Source organism: Meriones unguiculatus, chromosome 3, assembly GCF_030254825.1.
Source record: "Meriones unguiculatus strain TT.TT164.6M chromosome 3, Bangor_MerUng_6.1, whole genome shotgun sequence".
NCBI classification, from domain to species: Eukaryota; Metazoa; Chordata; class Mammalia; order Rodentia; family Muridae; genus Meriones; species Meriones unguiculatus.
This window is the reverse complement of record NC_083351.1, coordinates 34067067-34091587: the sequence shown is the minus strand read 5'-3', so window position 1 is coordinate 34091587 and position 24521 is coordinate 34067067. Positions and strand designations below refer to the sequence as shown.

Here is a 24521-nt window from a genome sequence, read left to right as displayed (position 1 = left end):
AAAGAGTGATTTATTTTCCTGGAAGATATCAGGAAGTATGAATGAGATTCAACTCATTCAGACAGGCCAGAGTGTATCAGTCATGATATTTTCTATTCAGTTATACGGATTTCCAGCAATTGAACTCAGACAAATTGTAAATTTATTGCCCCTGGTAACCAAACTGTTGAGGCAATGACAGATTCCAAACTCGCTCCATGAAGGTTTTGTGCAGTCGGTCATACAAACAAGAAAGCTAAATTCCTGGGCTGACATTCACTTGTAACCACAGGGCCCGAACGCAAACAATCAGGCCAAGAGTGGAGTTGGGGAAAAGATCTGGAAAGATGCAGCAGACCAGTATTGTTGTACCAGGAACACTGGGGAAATGGAAACCACTTTCAGATGCATTAGTTGTAGCCACGGCGATGCTGGGATCCAATTAGGAACTGGTAAATTTTGATACAGATTAAAAGCTGAATGAAACAGTTCATTGTGAAAAAATATATTGAGCTGCTGATAACTCTTGAAAAATACTTTTTATTTTTGGGATTGAATAAATTTTTTGCTTAGTTGAGTACTTGTTACCTTCAGTGCAAATTTGGGGGGCAAAAAATTTGTACCTGGTTTGGAGTGTTTAGAGCATCCTGTTGAACCCTGAGCAGTTGCACCACTTTAATGGGAAATTCAGTAGAGTCATTGTATCTTATATAAACATCAGAATGAAGTGACTGGTTTTAAATGTCCTTAGGCTTTGAAGAAATTGTTGTAAGAAATAGTGATTGTTGCTTGTGGTTTATAGAGTTGTTTTTCTGAAGGAGTGTTATGGCCTTTGCATGGTCTTAGTCACAAAGCACTCTTGGCAGATCAGGAAGTCCTACGCTATTGGGTACTGTGAAGAGTGCACGGTAAAGACTGGAGATTGCAGAGGTGACATGTCCTTCCAAGAAACATAGGTCAGATCAGCAGCTACGTATGAGGAACTTGGTTCACTCTAAAAATAGCGTTTGTGTAACAGTCAGTAAGTATGCTTCTGAAAGGTTGGGTGGGGCTCATTCCCTTGAGGTTGATACCCCTGTTCCTTCAAAGTTTCATTGCATCCTCAAGTGTTTTTCTTTGGTCATCCTTTGTGATTCAAATTACTAGCACACAAGTTTATGAACCCAAGTTTTTTTTTTCCCCTATCATATTTTACATCACAACTTTCCCTATCTCTCCTCCTCTCAGTGCTCCCTCCCCATCCATCCACTTCCCTTTCATTTTCCTTCAGAAAAGAGTAAGTTTCCCAGGGATATCAATCAAACATGGTATAACAAGTTGCCGTAAGACTAGGCACTTCCCCTCATGTTAAGGCTGTATGAGGAGTCCCAGGCAAGAAAAAGGCTCCCAAAAGCAGGCAAAAGAGTCAGAGACAGTCTACACTCCCTCTGTCAGGAGTTCTACAAGAAGACTGAATTACACAACCATAACAAGGACGTAGAGGACTTACATCAGACCCTTGCAGGCTCCTCCATTGTCAGTTTCATCTCTGTGAGTTCCTATGAGCCCAAGTTAGTTGATTCTGAGGGTTTTCTGGTGGTGAACCTTGTCGCCTCTGGCTCCTACAATCCTTCCTCCTGTCTTCTGCAGGATTCCCTGAGCTCTGCCTAATGTTTGGCTGTGGGAATCTGCACCTGTTTCCATCAGCTGATGGATGAACCTTCTCTGATGACAATGATGAGAAGCAAGGAAGGCTCAAGTGGGGACCTATCTACAAGTATAACAGAATATCTATCGTAAGAATAATTTTATTGACATTTTTTTGCAGGTGTCTAGGCTATCCAGACTCTGATTCCTGGAGCTCCAGGCAGTGTCAGGAGTAAACACACACTCATGGCATGAGTCTCAAGCTGAGCCAGTCATTGGTTAGCCACTCCCACAACTTCTGCATCACCTTTACCACAATATATCCTGTGGGCAGGACAAATGTAGGTGGAAGGTTTCGAGCCTGGGGTTGGTGTCCCAATCCCTCCACTGGAGTTTTGCCTGGTTACAAGAAATAGCCAGTTCAGGTTCCACATATCCCATTACTAAGAGACTTAGCTAGGGTCACTCTTATAGACTCCTGGGAGTTTTCATGGCCCTAGGTTTCTATATCACCCCTGAAATGCCCCCAATCCCAGTTGTCTCTTTCAGTACTCTCCCCCTCAATCTTCCTATACCTATCCCCACCTACTCCTAGTCCACCTATGATATAGCTATTCTATTTTCTCTTCCCAGGGAACTGAGACCTCATCTTGGTGGATATTCCCTTTGATGAGTATGAAGTATCATTCCCTATCTTTTTTAATTAATTTTGGTTGAATATCTATTTTGATAGATATTAGAATGGCTGCACCAGCTTGCTCCTTGCATTCATATTCTTGGAAAATGTTTTTTACTTATCATTTAAATGAGTAGAAATCATGGCCCCAGCTCACAAGGATTGACACAGCCATTTGGGCTATCATTCCTACTGGTTCTTGCCAGGTGGGAGAGAAGCTCTGGGGGCCTTGCCTTGAGGAGGTCACTTGAGAAACACTCATGTATCTTTCCCAGGAGGTGCAATATGGCTCCTATTAGCCAGGGTGGTTGCTGGAACTCTTAAAATCTGTAGTATGGCTGAACTACAGATTTGGGGCCATTGCAGAATCTCCTAGATCTGAAAGACTCCAGGAAAGTTTTCCTTGACCTGTGTTTCCTTTCTTTTTCTATCATGGGAAATATCTTATCACATGTAAAACCCCCTCAGATCAGCTAAATATATGCCCTTTTAAATCTCATGAAATAAAACTCAGCAAAAGTCTTGCCTCCTTGTTTTGGGAGGAGGTCCTTCAGATAATACCATGCATGGCCATGGATCTGTTTTTTAATAGGGCTGCTGAGAAGGGAACCCACATCCTCATAATTATGAAGCAAGCCTTGACTGACTTAAGCTATCTCCTTAGCCTGCTATTCTTCTGTGATTAGTGGCTGACTATTTCCTACTGTTAAGTGTTATCATTGAAAATTAAAACAAAACAACAAAACAAACAAACCACTAAACAGGAGAAGGAATTGAATAAATCCCTTAAACAAACACAGGAAAATACAATCGAACAGGAGAAGGAACTGAGTAAATCGCTTAAAGAAATACAACCTAACAGGCGAAAAAGGAATAAAACTGTATAGGACCTAAAATTGGAAATAGAGGCAACAAAGAAGACACAATCCAGGGTAATCCTGGAAATGGAAAACCTAGGAGAGAAAACTACAGACATAAGCATAAATAACAGAATACAAGAGATGGAAGAGAGACTCTCAGGTGTAGAAGATACAACTGAAGAAATTGATACATCAGTCCAAGAAAATGTCAAATAAAGAAGTTCCTGACACAAAACATACAAGAAATCTGGGACAATATGAAAAGACCAAACCTAAAAATAACAGGAAAAGAAGAAGAAGAAGAAGAAGAAGAAGAAGAAGAAGAAGAAGAAGAAGAAGAAGACTCCTAAATTCCAAGGCTCAGAAAATATTTTCAACAGAATCATAGAAGAAAGCTTCCCCAACCTAAAGAAAGAAATGCCTAGAAACATACAAGAAGCCTACAGAACACCAAATAGATTGGACCAGAAAAGAAAATCCTCCTGTCACATATTAATCAAACACTAAATGTATAGAACAACAACAACAACAACAACAACAAAAAGAGTATTAAAAGCTGCACAGGAAAAAGGCCAAGTCACATATAAAGGCAGACCTATCAGAATTACACCTGACTTCTCAACAGACACTGTGAAAGCCAGAAGAGCCTGGTCAGAGGTCATGCAGACACTAAGAGAGCACAGATGTCAATCCAGACTACTATACCCAGCAAAATTTTTAATCAGTGTAGATGGAGAAAGCAAGGTATTCCATGACAAAACCAAGTTTAATCAGTACCTAGGCACAAACTCAGCCATGCAGAAGACACTAGAAGGAAAACTCCAACCCAAGGAGGGTAACTACACCCAGGAAAGCACAGGAAACAAATAACCCCACAGCTGCAAAACCAAAAGAAAGGGATCGTGAACACAAACTCTACCACCACCAACATCAAAACACCAGGAAGTAGCAACACCTGGTCACTAATATCTCTAAGCATCAATGACCTCAACTCCCCAATAAAAAGACCCAGGCTAACAGAATGGATGCATGAACAGGACCCATAATTCTGTTGCATACAAGAAACACACCTCAGCAATAATGGTAGACATTACCTCAGAATAAAGGGCTGGAAAAAAGGTTTTCCAAGCAAAAGGACACAAGAAACAAGTAGGAGTAGCTATTCTACTGTCTAATAAAAGAGAATTTCAATAAAAATTAATCAAAAAAGGTGGGGAAGGGCAATTCATCAAAAGAAAAATCAACCAAGATGATGTCTCAGTTCTGAACATACATGCTTCAAATGCAAGGGCACCCACATTTGTAAAGGAAACATTACTAAAGCTTCAATCACACATCGAACCCCACACGTTAATAACAGGAGACTTCAACACACCTCTGGATTGGTGAATTGACAGATCACTGAGACTAAACCTAAACATGTAAATATTCATTGCAGTGAGTTGTTGGTCTGGCTCAGATTTTTTGGCTTCTGATGCAACACAAATACTGGACCATCACTGGGATTCTGTTGCCCAGAGTCAGCGTTATCTTGCAGCTAGGCAGGGCACCTGGAGGCAGTTCTGTGTAAGTTCCAGGATGCTGCACACCTCCCTATCCTTGATGTCAGCCTCCCTGAGGCTCACTGGGCTTTACCTTTGTGCTTGTAGCTGGCAGACAGCACCACTAGCCACACTCTGCCTCCCACCCCTGTCTCCCAGCAGGGCAAGCAGCAGCAGCAGTAGCTCGCTCCAGTCAGCAGACTTAGGACTGGCCCTATTCAGTGATGCCATATGGTTCTGCAGGACCTCTGCTCCACGTGCCCCAGCAGCTTGAAGATGGAGTAGATGTTGGTGGACCAACTCAAAGTGTTGGATCTGGGCTGGGATGGCAACAGAGCTGGTCAACCTGTGGTGCTTCTTCTGGCCCTTTCCTTCCTTCCTTCCTTCCTTCCTTCCTTCCTTCCTTCCTTCCTTCCTTCCTTTTTCTTTCTTCCTGCCTTTCCACAATAAAATTATAACAAGATAAAATGAAAACCATCTAATCAAAGTTGGACAAGCCACACCAGCAGAAAAAATAAGAGCCTCAAGAGAAGTCATGAGAATCAGCAACCCACTCGTTTACATTCGAGGGTCCCATACAGTACTAAACTGGAAACCATAGTACATAGGCAAAGAGCCTGGTGCAGACTGCCGTAGCCCTGTGATTGCTGCTTCAGTCTCTGTGTGTTGATATGAGCTTTGCTCATTTGCTTTAGAGGGCCTTGTTCTGGTGTCCTCCATCCCCTCTGTCTCCCCCATTCCTTCTGCTTCCTCCTCTTCTGGGTTCCCTGAGCTCTGAGGGGAGGCATTTGATGGAGACATCTTATTCAGAGCTATGTGTATGTGCGCACATCCATATTTGCTTTCAAGTCACTTTGATTATAGTACAGTGTAAGTGTCACAGACTATGAGGCATAGTGAACCTGTCGTCTTTAGTGCTTCTCTGGTGTAAATGTTAGACTTTTGTTTTTATTTTATAGATTTGTTTGCAATAGCCAGAAGCTGGAAAGAACCCAGATGTCCTTCAGTTGAGGAATGGATACAGAAATTGTGGTACATTTACACAATGGAATACTACTCAGCAATCAAAAACAAGAAAATCATGAAATTTGCAGGCAAATGGTGGGATCTAGAAAAGATCATCCTGAGTGAGGTATTCCAGAAGCAGAAAGACACACATGGTATATACTCACTTATAAGTGGATGTTAGACATATAATATAGGATAATCATACTAAAATCTGTACACCTAAAGAAGCTAAGCAAGAAGGAGAACCCTGGGTAAGATACTCAATCTTCATTCAGAAAGGCAAACAGAATGAACATCAGAAGAGGGAGAAAACAGGGAACAGGACAGGAGCCTACCACTGAGGACCTCTGAAAGACTCTACCCTGCAGTGTATCAAAACATATGCTGAGACTCATAGCCAAACTTTGGGTAGCGTGCCGGGAATCTTATGAAAGAAGGGGGAGATAGAAAGACCTAGAGGGGATAGGAGCTCCACAAGGAGAGCAACAGTAGCAAAAAATCTGGTCACAGGGGTCTTTTGTGAGACTGATACTCCAATACTCCAACCAAGGACCATTCATGGAGATAACCTAGAACCCCTGCACAGATGTAGCCCATGGCAGCTCAGTGTCCAAGAGGGTTCCCTAGTAATGGGAACAGCAACTGTCTCTGACATGAGCTCAGTGGCTGGCTCTTTGATCACCTCCCCCTGAGGGGGGAACAGCCTTACCAGTCCACAGAGGAAGATATTGCAGCCAGTCCCAATGAGACCTGATAGGCTAGGGTCAGAGGGAAGGGGAGGAGGACCTCTCCTATCAGTGGACTGGGGGAGAGACATAGGAGAAGAAGAGGGAGGAAGGGTAGGATTGGAAGGGAATGAGGGAGGGGGCTACAGCTGGGCTACAAAGTGAATAAACTGTAATTAATAAAAATAAGAAAAGATTTATTTGTTTATTATGGATACAATGTTCTGCCTGCATGTATGTCTGCAGGCCAGAAAAGGGCACTAAACCTCATTGTAGATGGTTGTGAGCCACCATGTGGTTGCTGGAAACTGAACTCAGAACCTTTGGGAGAGCAGCCAGTGCTCTTAACCTCTGAGCCATCTCTTTAGCCCCTAGTCATGTATTTTCAATACTACATAGAACAGTTGGAAGAGGTGTGTCTTCCTTATTCTTCTGAAGGTTGACAGTCATCTCTGGATGGTTTGGATATAGAGCAGATCTTAATTTTATTTTCAGCAGGCCTTATTTTATTTTATTTTTTTTACTTTCAAATTAAAAACATTAAAATAGTTTATTTTTTACTTAATTTTATTTAAATAGATTCAAGGGGGTGATCCACAGCAGCTAGAGAAGCATAGGATGCCATTTTTACTTTTAAGTTCAGACTGTCCGGGCTGATTTAACTGTTTATTCATGTAAATGGTCCAGCTTTGTTGGCATACTTTTTAAAAAGTCTTTCCTTTACATTTTTAATATCTTTTTCTCCTTACTCCACCCCAATCTCTTCCAACACCCAACACCAGGTAGGAGATAGAAAAGGTTAGCGAGAGAAGAGGTGTCGTTCTGTTAGCTGATTTCTGATTTCTGTTAGAGTCCTCGATTCTGGAGATCCCCAACTTTTAGTCTCACTGCATCCACAGCAACAGAAGCCGCAGGGAGGAAGCAGCAGCAGTCTTGTTCTTTCTTGGAACTCTCCAACACTCTCTGGGATCTGGCATTTATTCTCTTTCCAGACTCCTCAGGTTTAATCTCTCTGCAGCCAGCAAAGAGCTCCTTTCAGAGCTCGAATGAGGCAAATAGTTTCCTGCTGTGGACCATCTGAATCAGTCACATATCCCACACCTGGGATTAAAACAAAAACTTGTTTATATCCACAACAAGCAATGTTGTGGATAGTGTCTATAATTAGTTTATATTATTTCTAAGAGATGATTCTTGAAACTATGGTGGGATTTACCACTCACTGGGTACCATGAGGCAGCTTCCAGAAGCTGAGATTTTAGAGAAAGGGATTCTCCCTGAGAGCTTCTGGGAGACTTGGCTTTCCCTCGGGGAAAGCATCTGCCACACCTGCCCTACATAAGTGTAACTATGAATCTGTGTTGTTCAAGCCATGCAAATGTGTTAGTTCATGATAGCAAAGTAGGAGGTCCACACAGGCAGAGAAAAATAGGAAGACAGGTGTTGTAGATGAAAATTAATATTTACTACTGGTTTATCTTCTAGTAAAGCTTGCTGTTAATCTTAAACAGCTGTATAACCAAATCACCACACAGAGACTGGGTTTTTAGTTAACCTAGAACACAAGGCTGGGCAATATTTACTCCCTTCTAAACCTCCAAGCCCTCAGTTTCCTAACATTTAGATTTCCCACATTATACTTGCTTTTTGTGAAATCTTAGGTCTGGTTCATGCTCCATGTCCTCCAAGATCTCTCCTCCAGCTCTGCTCTCCTAGCTCTCCTCTCACCCCTTCTCCTCCCACTCATTTCCTGCCTCCTGGCTCCTCCCCTCTTTCCTGTACTCTGGCTCCTCCTTGCTCAACACTGTGTCTAGTTGCTTTATTTTGTCCTGTTTACACAAGAGTTGAGACAGGATGCTTAGAATGAGTATCACAATGCAATATCTGGATTAAAACCAGAGAGTTGGGGTGTGGGGGAGAAATCAGTATTTGAATGAACAAGGGTAGGGTGTATACATTAAAAAATACATTATACCAACAGAAAGGGAAAGTCAGGTAGAGAACAGGTGGGCCATCATCAGGACAGTCAAACATACAGGAAGGTGGGACACAGACAGATGAACTGATGTGGAGCCTAGAGGGATGTGGCAGAGAAAGGGGAAGAGGAACAGGACGTCTGGTGGGTCTACAGCAGACAGGTAGGGAGAAAGGCAGGTGGGCTGGTAGAAGTAGGCAGGAGAAAGACAGGCAGGGACCAGGAGTATGGAGAGAAGACAGGATGGCGTGCAGCTGGCACCAAGACCCTGCTATTTTCCCCAGGAGGACTACTGGAGCTTCCTAAGATGCAGGTAGATCCCATTCTTGCTCTTCAGTACAAGTTGGTTAACAGGGATGGGAATCCTGGTGGGATCTGGCAGTAGTTCAAAGCGGAGCAGGGTCAAGGCCACAGCCACCTTAAGCTCATTCATGGCAAATTGCTTCCCAATGCAGTTCCTGGGTAAGAAAGAGCTAATAAAAACCAAACCAAACACAACAGCAGCAACAACAAGACAGTCTCATGTCTCTGTGCAGAACTGGACAGAGACTTTAGCTAGGACATCTTCAAGCTGCTTCCCCATCTAGCTCCCCTCAGTGATGAGACTCACGTCTTCCCCTAGTCCTTTGCCTGCATGTTCTAGAGGCTAGCCAATGGCCTTCCTGATCTGTCAACTGTCTCTCTTTTAACTCAGGCATCCTACAAGTCCTTTATTCAAGGGCACACAAGTCAGGGCATAGGAGAGCGTTAAGAATGAGCACTATTCCACAAACTGTCCAGTGAGCTACAGAGGTGAGAAGACATGAGGAAATTCTACGTGAGCTTCAAGTCTGATTCTGAGTAACACAAATGTGGTATCATTGAGTCAGATGAGGACCCATTTCTCTGGGTCCCACTCTTAGGACAGAACTTGGCATAGAGGGCAGGGAAATTGTCCCTTTGTGTTTGCATTAAACAGAGAAAGTAAGGCATCCAAGATGCGGTAAGAGTGAATTTTACTTTTCTTAGGCACTGACCTCTCTGTACTTTATTGACCTTTATTCTTAGCAACCTAATTTCCACCGCTAGCTGGAAGAAAGGACCTGGTCCCGCCTTGAACCCAATACTGGGGGCAGTCAAAAGGTGGCAATTTGTTTAAAGCTTGTTCTGGGGAGGTTGGTCCAGCATTTTAAGGATGCACATCATCATTCTAACAAAACTACCTTCTACTAATATTTTTAAGATTCTGGAGATTTGTATGCCACATGAAATTCTTCATTCTATGATGAATTATACTGTAGTTGCTTCAAATCCTTCAGCTGAGTTTAGACCTTACCACTTCCCCAGAACTTTTCAAAGGTTTTGCTTTGTTTCAAGATAGTTTTTCCCTCATACCCAGTTTACTTTCACATGATGTGTGTGTGTGTGTGTTTAAAGCATATAATCTTTAAGTGCAATTTCAATATATATTGATCTTACTTTCCCTGTCAAGTTTTGATAGCCAGGAAACTTGTAAACAGGATATGGATATTAACATATAGTTGAAGATTATGCTCAAGGGAGAGCTGGCATGTGACATGATGCACATTGTTGAAAGACTTTTTTAGAAGCATCACTGTGGCTTTTCAAGCATTATGCTTAACAGCTGCATCTAGCAAACATCTGGAAAGCAAATCCTTGCAAAGTAATTATTTGCTGCAGTATTAGCATTAAAGAACTACTCAGGAAGGATGCTAGGCTGGGTCAAGAAGGTGTGGAGACTGAGTCCTGGCAATTGAAAAGGCGCAGTACCTAAGTTAAACTCATATTAGCCCTCTTTTTAATGGGAAAGAACATACCAGAATACACTGAGGTGAGGGAATCTGCTGACCCTGAAGCTGACTGGCTCTCAAGAAGGATACTTTGTTAACATTCCCCAGAGTGCTCTGAAATCCTACCTTCCTTTTGCATACACTCACATCCTCAACAGGCTTCTTTGCCAATACCAGCAAACAAAAGCATACCTGACTCTGGCACACATAAACATGGGAATCACATTCATCAGTTGTGTGACTGATGATTCATCTCCATCCTACTACCTATACTGAATGCCTCACCTTGATCCTCCTGAGAAGGGCAGGTAAGCATGGCTGTGTCTCACAGAATCCCTTGCAAACCGGGAAGGATCGAACACCTGCAGAGAGAATACTAAGGAAAAAACAGGCAATAGCCACACCCTGGCTCTTAACCTCTGAGGGGGCAGAATTCTTAGGAGAAACTGGGAAGAGGCTCTAGACCTGGGGTATGTTTCCCTCTACTCCAGCAATGCCTACCTCTGGATTTGGCCACACTTTTGGGTCGCGGTGAAGGACATAAAAGTTGAGCAGAACTGTGACACCTGTAGGGCAGAAAAAAAAAATGCATGGAATGAATGCCTGGTCTGATGGACAGCAGAGTCCTTGTCTACATGAAAGACCTGGTTCCATAAATCATAGCTTTGATCAACATGATCTTGTTGGGAAATTGAAGAGAAAATGATGATGATTGTAGAATGAAATGTAGGAGAGTTCTGAAGGCCCATTGTGAAGTCACTGTAAATGACCACTCACATTTATCAAATGCCTTCCATGCGTTGGAGAACACATCATCAGCTCTGGTTTCTACCAACGGTCTGAGGATACCAGACCATATATAAGTCACAGCACAGAACTTTCTTTCTCGTCCCTTCCCTTGCAGTAACCCATTTAAAGAACCACATCACCCTCACCTCTATCTCATCATCTCTCCAACTTTTGCTTTCAGGAAGTGAGACTTTTATACTCTAGTCACGGACTCACTTCCAGCTGTTACAGGTGTCGAATCCACACAGGAAAGACACTGAGATTCGAGTCATCACTGTGTGAACAAATATGTTTTCTAAGGAATGCAGGGCCCTGCAACCACCCCACACACTCTATCCACTGTGAAGAATGCCTTGAAGAGTGTGTCGCTAAGAAAGAAGTGTCTGCTTTGTGCCATCAGGGACCAGTGCAGGAGGTTGGACTCTAAACATCATGAAGGACATGAAAAGATGGCTCAGTGGTTAAAAGGACACTCTTTCAGAGGGCCTGAGTTCAGTTTTCTGCATCCACATGGCGGCTGAGAGCAGCTTATATCTCCAGTTCCGGAATACCAAACACCCTGTCCTGGCCTTCAATGGCACTACAAACATGTGCTACACATATGGAGTATGCAGGAAAAATACCTTGACACATTAAGAAAATAAATAAGTAAATCTACACGTTATTTTCCCATGAAATATGCACAGATTTACTTACAAGGAGAAGAAAATGGAATGAATTCAGAACTGAAGCACACATAAACTCCTGATTTTCCCTTGTCCCCAGAGAAAGCTTAAGTCATTGAAGGTAGGAGCTCAAACCTTTGGGTAAGGAGCGTCCATCGGGAAAGGTGACAGGCGTGCTGAGCTCTCTGCCCACAGCTGGTACAGGTGGGTAGAGCCTCAGAGCCTCCTTGATGCACATGGTGGTGTAGGGCATCTTATCCAGGTGCTCCCTGAAATGAGGCCCGACATGAAGAGCAAGCTGAGCCGCAAAGAACCAGGGACTCCCTTTAGCAGATGGTGGTGTTTCCCTTTCTCTTGCCCTCCCACTCACCATGTGATGGGTGCTCCATCCCCTAGGAGGCTCTGGAGCTCCTCTCTGCATCTCTGCTGGTGCTCAGGATGTATGGCCAAAGCATAGAAGACCCAGGAGATACCACTGGCTGGTGTATCGTGACCCCCAAACATGAGTGAGTCTACCTCAGCACGCAGCTCTTTGTCAGACAAGCTGTTCCCATCCTCTGTCTGGGGAGTCCACAGGTGAGAGAGAAGTCTTTGTCACTTAGTCTAATCCTGGGAAATGTCTCAGGCCTACTCACTCACTCTGGAAAACAGAAGGATGTCCAGGAAATCCAATTGTTTCTTTCCTTTGAGCTCCTCCAGTGATTCCTCGCCATGCAGCTGAGCCTTTCTCAGCTTGATCACTTGGTCTGTGCCATGAAAATGTTAAGAGACAGGAATGAGAACTACAGCAACCCACAGAAGCCCTATGATCATCCCCTCCCAAACTGAGTGCTCTGTAGACTCTAGGAAACAAGTGGAGAGAGGAGTGTTGAGCATGCAACACCATCTGAAGGATGTTTAGTCTTCCCCTCTGGGGAAGACCAGGGCTCATGCAGCCTCTGCTTGAGTTGCTACAATGAGCATCAAACAACATTGCTTAAACAGTAGCAGGGAAATCACTCCCAGGCCTCCAGACACCCTACCATCTCTGCTACCATCACTTGTACTAGGGAAATACCCAGGATGCGTGTGTCCACTAGAGGCAATGGGCCTACCTGAGAAGTCACGACCAGTTCATTTAGGCTGACCTGTTAAAGAAGGTATATAAAGGAGAAAACAAAACCTGTGTGTTCATGGGCAATCTGATAGGCACGTTTGGTCCTTTGGCCGTCAGAAGTCAGATTGTAGATAATGTCGTTCTGGAGGAAGGCGTTCCTCATACGGGAAGGTATTAGGGTGCCCAGGTCACTAACAGCCTGGAGGTACGCATGAGAATCCCTGAAGGGGAGGATATACAACAGGCTGGTGATGTAGAGACCTGACCCAGAAATAGAGCTGCGTTTCATTAAGGATTCCATCTAGGAAAGCTGAATAAGCAGCACCGAGGTACTTGTTCATTCTGTGCTGTAGCCTTGTGAATTCTGGGCCCTTTGATGGTGACAAACACAGGCAGGCGTTTGCCGTGCTAGTGCACATTCATTCTGCGTTACAGCCCTATGAATGGGGTACGTGGCTAAGGCAGTTTGGGATCTGGTTTTTAGTTAGAACTTGCCAGGGCCCAGGGTCAGAATCTTGCTTTTCATGGGGATGAACACCCTATATGTCCCATCTGTCTCTCAGGTGAAGCCACATCAGTGGGTGAGAATAAGGTCCCTGCGCTTGCAGAGTGCTCACTGACCTCTCCAGCTGCACACTGCCCTGGTAACTGAAGGCACACTTCATAATGGTGTCCAGCATCATCAACGAGATGTGGTGAAAGATCTCTAGAGAGGTGTCTTGGCAGGCGAGCTGCTCCCATCTGTCCTGTGTTGGGAGTGTGACATGTTTTTCTCATTCCCCCTCCAACCCAAAGGTCCTGTGCAAATTACTCTAGTTTCCTTTTCTCCATCTTCATTTACTCAGCTCTGTGTATGAGCAAGTGACATCTCCTACCAAATTAAAAATAAAAAAAAATTGTACTTTGAAGTCTATTTCTCCAAAAGTCCATTACTAAATTGAGTATGTCTCTAAATATCTATCATCTGACAGTATTTCAATTTTGGAAATTGGTTACAACCTTTAAGCTTTTGACTACGTCTCAGCTCCCCCTCAGTGCTCATAAAGATAAATTAGACTTGAAAAACTTACCAGTTTTCAAATATGAACATAAAATATGTTTGGGAAATTAAAGACAAAGGGAAAAGCATATGCATTTCTAAATGGGGCCTTCCCCGATGTCACTTCCTCTTCATTCATTAAAGTCAGATGAGAATAAAGCACTGGGGGTTCAGAAATGAAGTTTCATGTGGGAAGGGAGAGTGCAGCAGCTTTGCCCATGAGAATGAAGTTCTGGCTTCTATTCCACAGTCTAGTCACTCTAGTCAGAAAAGAAGTAGTAGATCCTAAGACCGAGAAGGATTAAATGACAGCCTTGAATGACTATCCTGCCATTGAAGCCACCACTTACTAGCCAGCAAGGGAAAGCCACCCTGATATCTATGGGAACTGAGTGTTGTTGTCCACTGTGTTGAAGCTTAGATGTGGGAAGTGGGTTTGTATCTTCCATGATGGTCTCTTAGATATGGGAAAACTTGCCAGAGTCATTTCTGTCTCGCAGTTTTGAAGAATTTATTTTCACAGTAATGGTTTTAGAGTGTGGCTCCACATATTTGTGTCTTTTGACTCTTTACATAAAAAAATAAAATCTGAGTATGTAGGTCTGTGTGTGTTTATGTATGTGTGTATGTGTGAAAGAGAGAGGGAAAGAAAGAGAGAGAGAGAGAGAGAGAGAGAGAGAGAGAGAGAGAGAGAGACTCACCAGCATCACTTGCACAGAGTCTGCCATGGTCCCCACAGAGGCCTTCAGGATGTTAAAGTGGAAAGCTGGGGTCAACATCTGACGATGCTGGAACCACTTATGCCCGTTCAAAAAGAATAAACCACGTCCTGCATAAGAGTTGGTTGGGTGTGTGAACCCAGGGGTAATGGGACCAAAAGAAAGAATTAGGACAATCTGGGAGAGACAGATAGCAGCAGTCCTGAGGTAGGATAATGGAGTAAGAAGAAAATCCTGGACAGAAACAGCAAAGAGTAACAGCTTTCAGGATTGGGCTAATACATTTGATGAGATCAGGACAGATGTGCGTAAAGCTGATAGGGTCTCAGATGCAGATTCTAGTTTATAGTGTTTGCATGTGCATATGTAGGTGGGGGCAACGGTCCACACAGGTTATGAAACTAGAAGAGAAACAATGGGAGGGGGACAATAGAAATCAAGGAAAGGAGGAGAAGGCAACATGGCCCATGTGACAAGGGAGTGGAAAAAGGCTACAGGGAGACTGGAGGGTTGAAGGAGGGCTGGGGATGGGGAGAAGTGGGAGAGAGTGGAATTACCAAGAAGTAATTTTGTTTAAAAACTCCATGACCAAATCTAATACTGTTTATGCTAGTTAAAAAATGTTTTTAATGGAGTTGAAGGCAGGGTAAGAAGGAGTACAAATAAAAGCAGGGCTGAGAATGTTCAGAGATAATGAAGACAGGATGCAGAGAAGGAACACAGCATCAGCACCAGACAGCATTAAGAGGAAGGGCTAGAAGGTGGCTGACTGGTTAAGAGCACTGACTCTTCTCCCAGAAAACCCAGGTTCAATTCCCAGCACCACATGGTGGCTCATAACTCTCTGTAACTCCAGTTACAGGGCATCCTATGACCCTGTCTATGCTCTACAGGCACCAGGAATGTACATTTACTCATAAAATAAAAATAATAAAAGTAAGGGTTAGGAGGGAGAAGAAATGAATATAATAGGAAGATGTTAGCACCCAGAAAACCTAACTGGGAGTGACCAGAGTCCTGGCTAAAGATACATACCAGTCCAAGGGATCAAGAGTCTGTAGACGTCAGCCTTTGGGTCTGAAAGAAAGGAACTTGGGAAATTGGCATTGGCCAAATAAGGCATCTGTGGTTAAGGCCATGGTTCTTGGTGAATCTCTATTGTTGGACTGTCCCTTGTCCTCTCCCATTACAAACTACCCCTTTAGTTCTCTTGGTACAGTCAATTGGATTCAGAAAGGCAATCATATCCCAGATGATGAACATCCAGCACTGTTCAGAAGTGCTTAAACATATCAATCATGTTCTCAGTATCAGAGAAAGTACCAAACTGTGTGGCTTCTACTATGTATTGTGCATAGTCTTATGAATTAGAAGTTTCAAACTCAATTTATATTACAGGCAACTGTAACTAAGGAAAAAAAGTAAAAATTCAAGCCAGACAACTGTTAGAATTGTCCCGTATTTAGTGAGTATTATTGATCTTGAGCTGAGCTGTGGCTTGAGCACTGGGAAAGAATAAGATAGATGCTTCGCGTATTTTAACATCTTGGTGTTTATCAGATTTTAAACACATACTTAGGAGAAAAGGAGATTCTTTTCCCAAGGTGAATTCACCTTGTGGGATCCACTCTCACCTGATCTTCCCAGAATCACTTTCATGTAGTCAGGGTCGTAGATATGGATGAAGGCTTTGCTCCCCCATATCCAGTAGACATAGGCACCTGGGAATTTCTTTGCATATCTTAAATGCCATTGCAGCTCCTGGTCCTCTTTCAACTGTCACCAGGGGAAAAAAAAGACAAATAATACTACTGTCTTGAGGTCCAGGCTTGAAGGACGAGTGATAAGTTTTCAGATATGGAGACATGGTGCTGGGTCTACCCACAAAGTGCCAAGTATCTGGCTGCTTGTGGAGAACTGTGTCATGGTCTAGCCTTAATGGCATCTGTCCAGGACATGTCATGAAGGTAAGAATATGACTCCATGTTGGGCCATGTAAGAGATCTCTCTCTGAAGTGCCCTTACAGGTTTGCTGGACCACTTTCCAGGGCTGGATTCCATAGGGCAAAATGTATTCTTAGACCTACTTGTGTTAAGATTCTTGTGTTAGTTGTGTTCTGCTCAAAGTCACACATTGAAATGTTAACTCTTAATACCTCAGAATGTGTCACTACCAGGATACAGGGTCTTCATAGAGACAAACAACCAAAGCAAAATGAGGTTATGATAAAGGATCTAACCCACCATGATGCTGTCCTTAGGAAGAGAGGAATTTTGGACACGGCAATATATATGAGGATGGGTGTGATGTAAGAAGGTGACCATTTATAAACCAAAGAGACAGGTCTGCAACAGAAACCTCTTTAGAGCCCAGATAAAAAACCACCCCCAACATAACCACAACCAGGAGCTTCTAGACTCCACAATGAGAGGAAACACATTTCTGTTGTCTTATCAGCCCAGGTAGTGGCTTTTTCTGTGCGTGTGTTGCAACCCAATCAAACCGATACTGTTCTGTGATGCCCAGGCAATGCTGTGTGAGAAGAGGGACTGTTAGTATATCTAGTTTTCCTGAAGAATGAGGACACTGACACTAAATGTTATGTCCCTGTGATGGAATTAGATCCAAACTTGTGCAGCCCACAGTGTTCCTCCCCTCTGTTCCACAGCTCTTGAGTGTCTTTAGTTTTGTGGTGGCAAATGTAGCCCCTAAATCTGTCATCTTTGGGTTGTCAGCCAAACATACAGCATTGTCCTCAGCAATCATTATTGTTATAGAAATGAATACACAAAGGGAGGAACCAGTGGGTAAATGAGTTTTCACTATGTTTGAGGCAAGAGAGATAGAATCTTGGTCTACCGCAAGAAATGTGAAAGAATAAAAGAAGACTGGAGTCAGAGGAGTCTTGGAGAACTTGGCGACAGAGAGCAGACAGTGCAGAAGGGGTGGAGAAGAGACACGGAGCCCTAGATTGTTGGGCCCTTTATTTCTGCACATCACTTAACTGTTCATCGGGTATTGACTGAGGCTGTATTGTGCAGCAGAACCTGTTGTAGAAATTAGTAACAAAGGCACAAATCACAAGCAACACTCCTTTCCCCAAGGCAGCCCAAGTTCACACGATGTCCAGAACATTACTTTTCTTGTTGTACTGACACTTCACTACTGTGCTTTTTTTTTTTTTTTAGGTCAGGACTGTGTGGCATGCACAATGAAATTTGTCAGAGTCTGATTGTGACAGGCTAGTCCCTGTGTCCTCCTGGTCCATTTGAATGTAACAGGGATTGCAGAGGTTCACCTGTTGGAGGGCATGAGAAACTGAAAGAAAGCTGAGCTTGGCAGAGATATATGAAATGCTCCTTGTGAAGTGAATGAGTGGACACATGAATGAATGGCAGAGATGGGTTCACTAATAACCAGTGCACTTACCTATGCCATTTTCCTTCTGAGGAACAAGGGATCACCACGAAGCAAATGCAACTTGAATTTGTGTTCCAGCGAGCTGAATGTGGGTTAGTCTGTCCTGACAATAGCTGAGAGCCATCCTGCTTGAGTTACATGATTTTTATTCTCTCATCATACTCACCATTGAAACTGCTCTGTATTTTAGTCCACTGTAGGGACTGTCCACTGGGTGCCCTTGACTTAGGTATACGATTTGATTCTCTGTGATCCCTTCAGCTCGATCCTGCTAACACCTGGGAGGTTGCTTTTTAGCACAGCAGCATGCTGCTTTTCTGATCTTAACATGCGAGGCAGCCCGCTGCCTGCAACTCCTGCTCCAGATTACTGCCATTGCTTTTACCTAGTCACATGCATCACTCATCGTTCTTCCTAACTTATGCAATAATAGAGGTAATGACAGCATGACAAGGGTTAGAATTTAGGGCGGCAGTTGCCATAAATCACCAGAAGTTGTGAGGTCATTCAGTGTTGCCAAATTACTCTTCGTACAGATAGAAATTAGCCCCCAGTGAGTCTCTCTACAATGACCATCGGGACAGCTGCAGTGTCACTAGTGAAGTCTTAACTGTTACTTCTGTCAACCGCTAGCTCGAGAAATAGTATTATTTAGCTGGCAACAACTCTGTCAATGAATAGGTCATAATGTCTCAAATCAAGAACGAATCTGTAAGTTATTGATAAAACATTTTTATACAATTAAACTTTGCCTTTAGGTTTTGGCCATTTCCCTATGGCCAATGTTTATAGTTCACTTATTGGGTAGGTTGCCCTCTGCTGACCATAACATGGCCTTCTAGAAAACAGTGGTCTAGCTCTGGAATTCCCACCTTGAGGTATGGAAGGCCAGGGGTTCTGAGCTGACCCTTTAGTCCTCATCTGGGTCCTCTCCCTCTTTCCTGTGTTATGTTATGCTTGTGTGAGGCTCTGCTGGGCACTGGGATGCATGGCCCAGTGGTGTGGATAGCGTGCTTCCAAGGAGCTCATAATCCAGAGTTCCTGCTAGGAGAACTGGGAGATAAACAGACCCTATTTAATGGGGGAAACCCTCAGATGTCAATGTCATTTAACTGAAGAACATCATTGTTAGGGTTTCAGCCCTAAGTCACCATTTTGGGGGGAAATTTCAAGTGAGTTCGTCATTCCTCCACAAATTGTGCAGCCATCACAGAAGAATGAATACTTTTCTTGTGTTCTGACATGTCCTGAACTTCTTGTCTATTCTCACCACAGACAGGGCAAGGATTTCATCACAATGTTTTTTTTTGTTCCAAGGCAGACTCTGGACTAGGCAGAGAGGATAGTATTGAGTGACTCAGTATGGTACTGTCTAGAAGAAAAGCCTGATTCTTTTTTTTTTTTTTTTTTTTTTTTTTTTGGTTTTTCAAGACAGGGTTTTTCTGGGTAGCCTTGGCTGTCCTAAACTCACTCTGTAGTCCAGAGTGGTCTCAAACTCACAGAGATCTGCCAGCCTCTTCCTCCCTGAGAGCTGGGATTACAGGCCTGTGCCACCACGCCTAGCTCTAGAAGCCTGACTCTTTCAGAACAGTTGAAATACTGGAGGTGATCCAACCTAAGAGGAGACTCACAAAAGATGAAGCTCGGCCCTCGAAGTGCAGGGCTAGTAAGATATAAGACAGATGTATGCAAGGAAGGACTGTGGAGCAGAGCTTAGAAACAGCAGAGCTGGCTTCCTGTGAGGAAGAGGGTTCCATACTGTCTGAGATTTGCTTAAGCCGATAGTAAAGGTAGGTTTCTACAGAGGTCACAGGCTTGTTAGACAATAGGCTTTGTCTCCTATGTGTATCACTGATAGAGGCCTTTACTAGCACATGTGAGGCCTTGAATCAGACCCCCCCCAAAACATGCAAAAGAATCAATACTGTGCGCCCTGAGAAGAATATGTTCATCTTCAGTTTCTGTAGCCTCAGTTTTTCCATGATTATACCTTCAAAGAGATAATCCATAAGCCCCAGCTCACCCCCTTCCCAGTTCCACTTCTTCATACCTTTAAATAATGGCCAAAGAGCCAGTGGGAGGGCGGAGATGGGAACTGATGAAGCATTTCGAACAGCCATTGTCTGCACAGGTGGTGTTGTGCTATCTTGAACAGCAGCAGAAGCAGGCCAGTCAGAAAGGCCACTTGGAGGAGCCCAGAGGTGCTTTCCAGAAATCTGGTGGGGCTCAGTGAGGAGATACTCATGATGCTGTGGCTTCTAGATCGCAGACTGTCCTTCACAGACACTGAACCCTCCTATTTATGTTGCCCGCATATTTAAAAGATGCTCCACCTGTGTATGGGTTGGGAGAAGAATGAGAGCAACCTGAATCAGAGCCTGAATCATAGTCCAGGGCTGATTAACTGGCAAATAGTGAGACAGTGCTAATGACCTCAAGACTGTTGTTTTTCTTCCCCCCCTTTTTTTCCAGAAATTTAATGAGCACCTTCTGTATGCTGAAAATGATGGTAACTAGAAGGTCATTGTGACAAAAATAGTCACAGATCTTGGATTTAAGTAACTCATAGTCCAGTTTACCATAAGTTCAGCATATGTAGCTAGTTTTAGTATTACCATGTTCTCATTGATAAAAAAAAATCCTTGCCAGAGGGATTTTTTTTCCTCAAGGAAAGAGTTATTAAGAGTTCAAGATGACATAAGAAATTTTTGTTTTTACAATGTTAAACCCACTGATCCATGAGCATGGAAGATCTTTCTGTCTTCAATTTCTTTCTTCAGATACTTGAAGTTCTTGTCATACAGGTCTTTGACTTCTTTGGTGAGAGTTACCCCTAGATACTTATATTATCTGTGGCTATTGTGAAGGGTGTAGTTTTCCTAATTTCTTTCTTAGCCCATTTGTCATTTGTGTACAGGAAGGCTACTGATTTTTTTTTTTAATTAATCTTGTTTCTAGTCACTTTGCTGAAGGAGTTTATCAGCTGCAGGAGTTAGTTCCCTGGTGGAATTTTTGGGGTTGCTCATGTATGCTATCATATCACCTGTGAATAGCGATACTTTGACTTCTTCCTTTCTGATTTGTATCCCTCTGATCTCTTTTAGTTCCCTTATTGCTCTAGCTAGAACTTTTAGAACTTTATTGAAGAGATATGGAGAGAGTGGGCAGCCTGTGTTCTCCTTGAGTTTAGTAGGGTTGCTTTGAGTTTCTCTTCATTTAGTTTGATGATGGCTATTGGCTTGCTGTATATAGCCTTTATTATGTTTAGGCATGGGCCTTGTATCCCTGATCTCTCCAAGACTTTTATCATGAAGGGGTGTTGGATTTGGTCAAAGGCTCTTTTTTTGCATCTAATGAGATGATCATGTGATTTCTTCCTTTCAGTTTATTTATATGGTAGATTACACTGATGGATTTTTATATGTTACACCATCCCTGCAGCCCTGGGATGAAGCCTACTTGATCATGGTGGATGATGTGTTTGATGTGTTCTTGAACTCGGTTTGCAAGTATCTTAATGAGTATTTTTGCATCAGTGTTCATAAGGGAGATTGGTTTGAAATTTTCTTTCTATGTTGAGTCTTTGCGTTTATTTCATCTTGTAGGTTGTAATCCATTATCCAAGGAAATTAAGTTAGGAATTCAAGCAGGAAAGAAACCTGGAGGTTAGAACTAATGCAGAGGTTGTGGAGAAATGCTGCCTCTTGTCTTTTGTTAATTCTTGCTGTCTTGTGAGGATAATCTGCCCAGAGTAGGCACCACTCATAATAGGATCCCCCCACATCAACCACTAATTAAGAAAATACACCACAGGTTTTTACACAGGCCAATTTGGGTGAGAATTTTCTCAATTGAGGTTCCCTCTTCCAAATGACTCTAGCTTATGTGAAGTTGACACATAAGCTCTCTCTAGAGGAGAGCTCATTCTTCCAATCACACCACAATGACTCTATGTACCCCCACCCCCTTTTTTGGTGGGTTTGAGACTTGTTCTCTCTACAAAGTCATGGCTATACTGGAACTCACTATATAGACCAAGCTAGCCTTGAACTCAGAGAGATATGCCTGCCTCCTGTCTCCCAAGTGCTGGGATTAAAGGCATGCACCACCCAGCTAAACCTTTTTTTAAAAAAGATTTTTAAAGAATTTAACACATGAATATTGTATTTATAACATTCACTTTTCACTCCCACCTCTCTAATTTCTACATCCTTAATATTTCCTCTCAAATTCATGGCCTCTTAATTATTATTCTACCCCTTCTTTAATTATTAATTTTGCACACACACACATATAGCTTGGTGTACTTTAAAAAAAATGCTTTTATTTACATTTCTTTTATCTTTTTCACCCTATTCCACCCCAATCCCTTCCAACACTTCGACAACAGGTAAGAGAAAGGGTTAGTGGGAGAGAGGGGTGCAGTTCTCTTAGCTGCTTCCTGCTGGCTAGGGTCACCAGGTTCCTTGAAGCCAGTCCAACCCTCATTTCAGAAGATCTCCAACTTCTTGTATTACTCCATCAATAGCAACTGGAGCCACAGAAGGAAGCAGGAGCAGCCTTATCCCTCCTCATTCCATACTCTGGGCTCTGGCATTTATTCTCTCTCCAGAGCCCTGAGATTTAAACTATCTGCAGCTGGCAAAGAGCTCCTCTCAGAGCCCGCATGAGGCAAATAGTCAGTCTGCTGCTGTGGACCATCTGAATCCGTCCCATATCCCACACCTGGGACCAAAACAACATGTTTACAACCACAACACACACACACACACACACACACACACACACACACACACACACACACGTGCATGTGTGTAACCTGTTGAGTTCATTTAGTCTTACTCATATGTAACTACTTGAGACTGGGTAACTTATCAGAGGCTTGTCCTTGGAGAAAAGTCATTCTCCCTCATAGTAGCCATTAACTACATGCAGCTCTTTGCCTAGGGCTGGGGTCCTGTGAGGTTTTCCTCTCCACATTGGCATGTCATTTGATGCTGCCATCGAGCAGTTTGTTTGGGTGATCATATTGCGGCAATTTCTCGGGTGCAGCTTCCTTGTCATATGCCTCTAGCAGATGTCATGGTTTTCTGGCTCATATAATTTTTCCATCCTCTCTTCTATGATGTTTCCTGAGCCTGAGATATGGAGATTGTGCTGTAGATGTATGAACTGGGGGTGGATACTGGCTGTTTTCTGTACTTTGACTAGTTGTAGGTTTCCATCTGCAGCAAAAAGCTTCTTTGATGAGAACCACATCTATCTGTGGGTATAAAGACAAGTATTTAAAATGCAAATGGGAATTAAACTGGTTTAGGAAAATGGCAGTAATGGGTTATACTCTGCAGCCCGTGACTTCACCAGCCATGGCTAGTTGGTCAGGTTTATAGTGCCACGCATCATTTCCCTCCTTTTGTTTAGGTTTCAGATTCAATGAGATGGTTGTTGATTACCTTCAAGAAGTAAGGGCTGCCACCACAGCCATGCGGCTACTTTGCCATGCTCATCATCCAAATTCACAAGCAGTTAGGACTATCGCTCACTTTCCTCCCTTGGCACTTTCTTGTACTAGGAAAGCTGGTACTCCAGGAGGAGGCTTCCTGGTCAGTTCTGCTTGACTTCCTTTAAATCTTGTGCCTGAAGTATGTGGTGTCTTCAGCAATTGGGTCTTCCTTAAAGTTTTGAGAGTCAACCAAGAACAACAACAGTAGCCTCTATTATTGTGGAAGGCTTTCTTCTGAACTAACAATCTAAAAAGAGGTTTCTCAGGCCTGGTACAAGGGTGTTTCTTAGATTGCCCATGGTTTTTGAAAGGAGCATTGTCACTCCAAATGTCATAAATTACAACACACACACATTTATCTTTATGTGAACATACAATAATGGTTTCTTGTGGCCTTTTCAAACATCTTTAGTGTTATTTATCCATCCTTCCTTCTCTTCCTCCACCTTTCTCATTAATCACTCACAGTTTTTCCTTCATAACACCTGTGTCCTACTCTCCTCCTTTTTAGAGCTCCATCCTTCCCCTTGAGCTCTTTTTACTTTCCTATTTCTTCAGTTATGCTGGGTTATATACTCACACATAAAGACACAGAGCTAGATCCACAAATAAGAACATGAGGTGTTTATGTCTCTGGGTCTAGGTTACTTCATTCAATATATGTATATATAATTATATAAATATATATATATATATATAAATATATATATGTATATAACATATATATATGTTATATATATAATATATATATATTTTAGTTCTCCCTACTTACCTATAAATTTACCTATAAATGTCTTTAGAGTTGAATATCCCATTGTGTATATGTACTACATTTTCCATATCCACTTATCAGTTGAAGGAATATTAGGGTGTTTCCAATTCGTAGCTATTGTAAATAGAGTGACAGCACACATTACTGAGCAAGTACCTGTGGAGTACCTTTAGACATATGAAAAGGAACAGTATTGCTGGGTTGTATGATAACTCTACTCTTAGCTTTTTAAAGAAATCTCCACACTGATTTCCAGAGTGCCTGCACCAGTTTGCAATACTGCCAAAAGTGAATAAGGGTTCCATTTCTTCCATATCTTCAATAGAATTTTGTTTAA

General features: G+C 42.8%; 1 protein-coding gene across 2 annotated transcripts in view; it reads right to left on the bottom strand.

Annotated features, from left to right (window-relative positions):
- Positions 1 to 6719: 6719 nt before the first annotated feature.
- Positions 6720 to 24521, bottom strand: part of LOC110550763 (cytochrome P450 4A11-like) — a 92550-nt gene continuing 74748 nt past the window's right edge. The window contains exons 2-13 of one of the 2 annotated variants that reach the window (XM_060379812.1): positions 19960 to 20242; positions 16123 to 16264; positions 15524 to 15565; positions 14471 to 14598; positions 13352 to 13476; positions 12797 to 12951; positions 12274 to 12380; positions 12005 to 12195; positions 11770 to 11903; positions 10682 to 10746; positions 10466 to 10542; positions 6720 to 8848 (exon numbers count right to left, since the gene is read on the bottom strand). In XM_060379812.1, the coding sequence (XP_060235795.1) occupies positions 8680 to 8848; positions 10466 to 10542; positions 10682 to 10746; positions 11770 to 11903; positions 12005 to 12195; positions 12274 to 12380; positions 12797 to 12951; positions 13352 to 13476; positions 14471 to 14598; positions 15524 to 15565; positions 16123 to 16264; positions 19960 to 20154 (1530 nt within the window). In that variant the 5' untranslated portion in view covers positions 20155 to 20242 and the 3' untranslated portion in view covers positions 6720 to 8679. The remainder of the gene's footprint in view (positions 8849 to 10465; positions 10543 to 10681; positions 10747 to 11769; positions 11904 to 12004; positions 12196 to 12273; positions 12381 to 12796; positions 12952 to 13351; positions 13477 to 14470; positions 14599 to 15523; positions 15566 to 16122; positions 16265 to 19959; positions 20243 to 24521) is intronic. The other variant, XM_060379813.1, reaches the window with a different exon arrangement.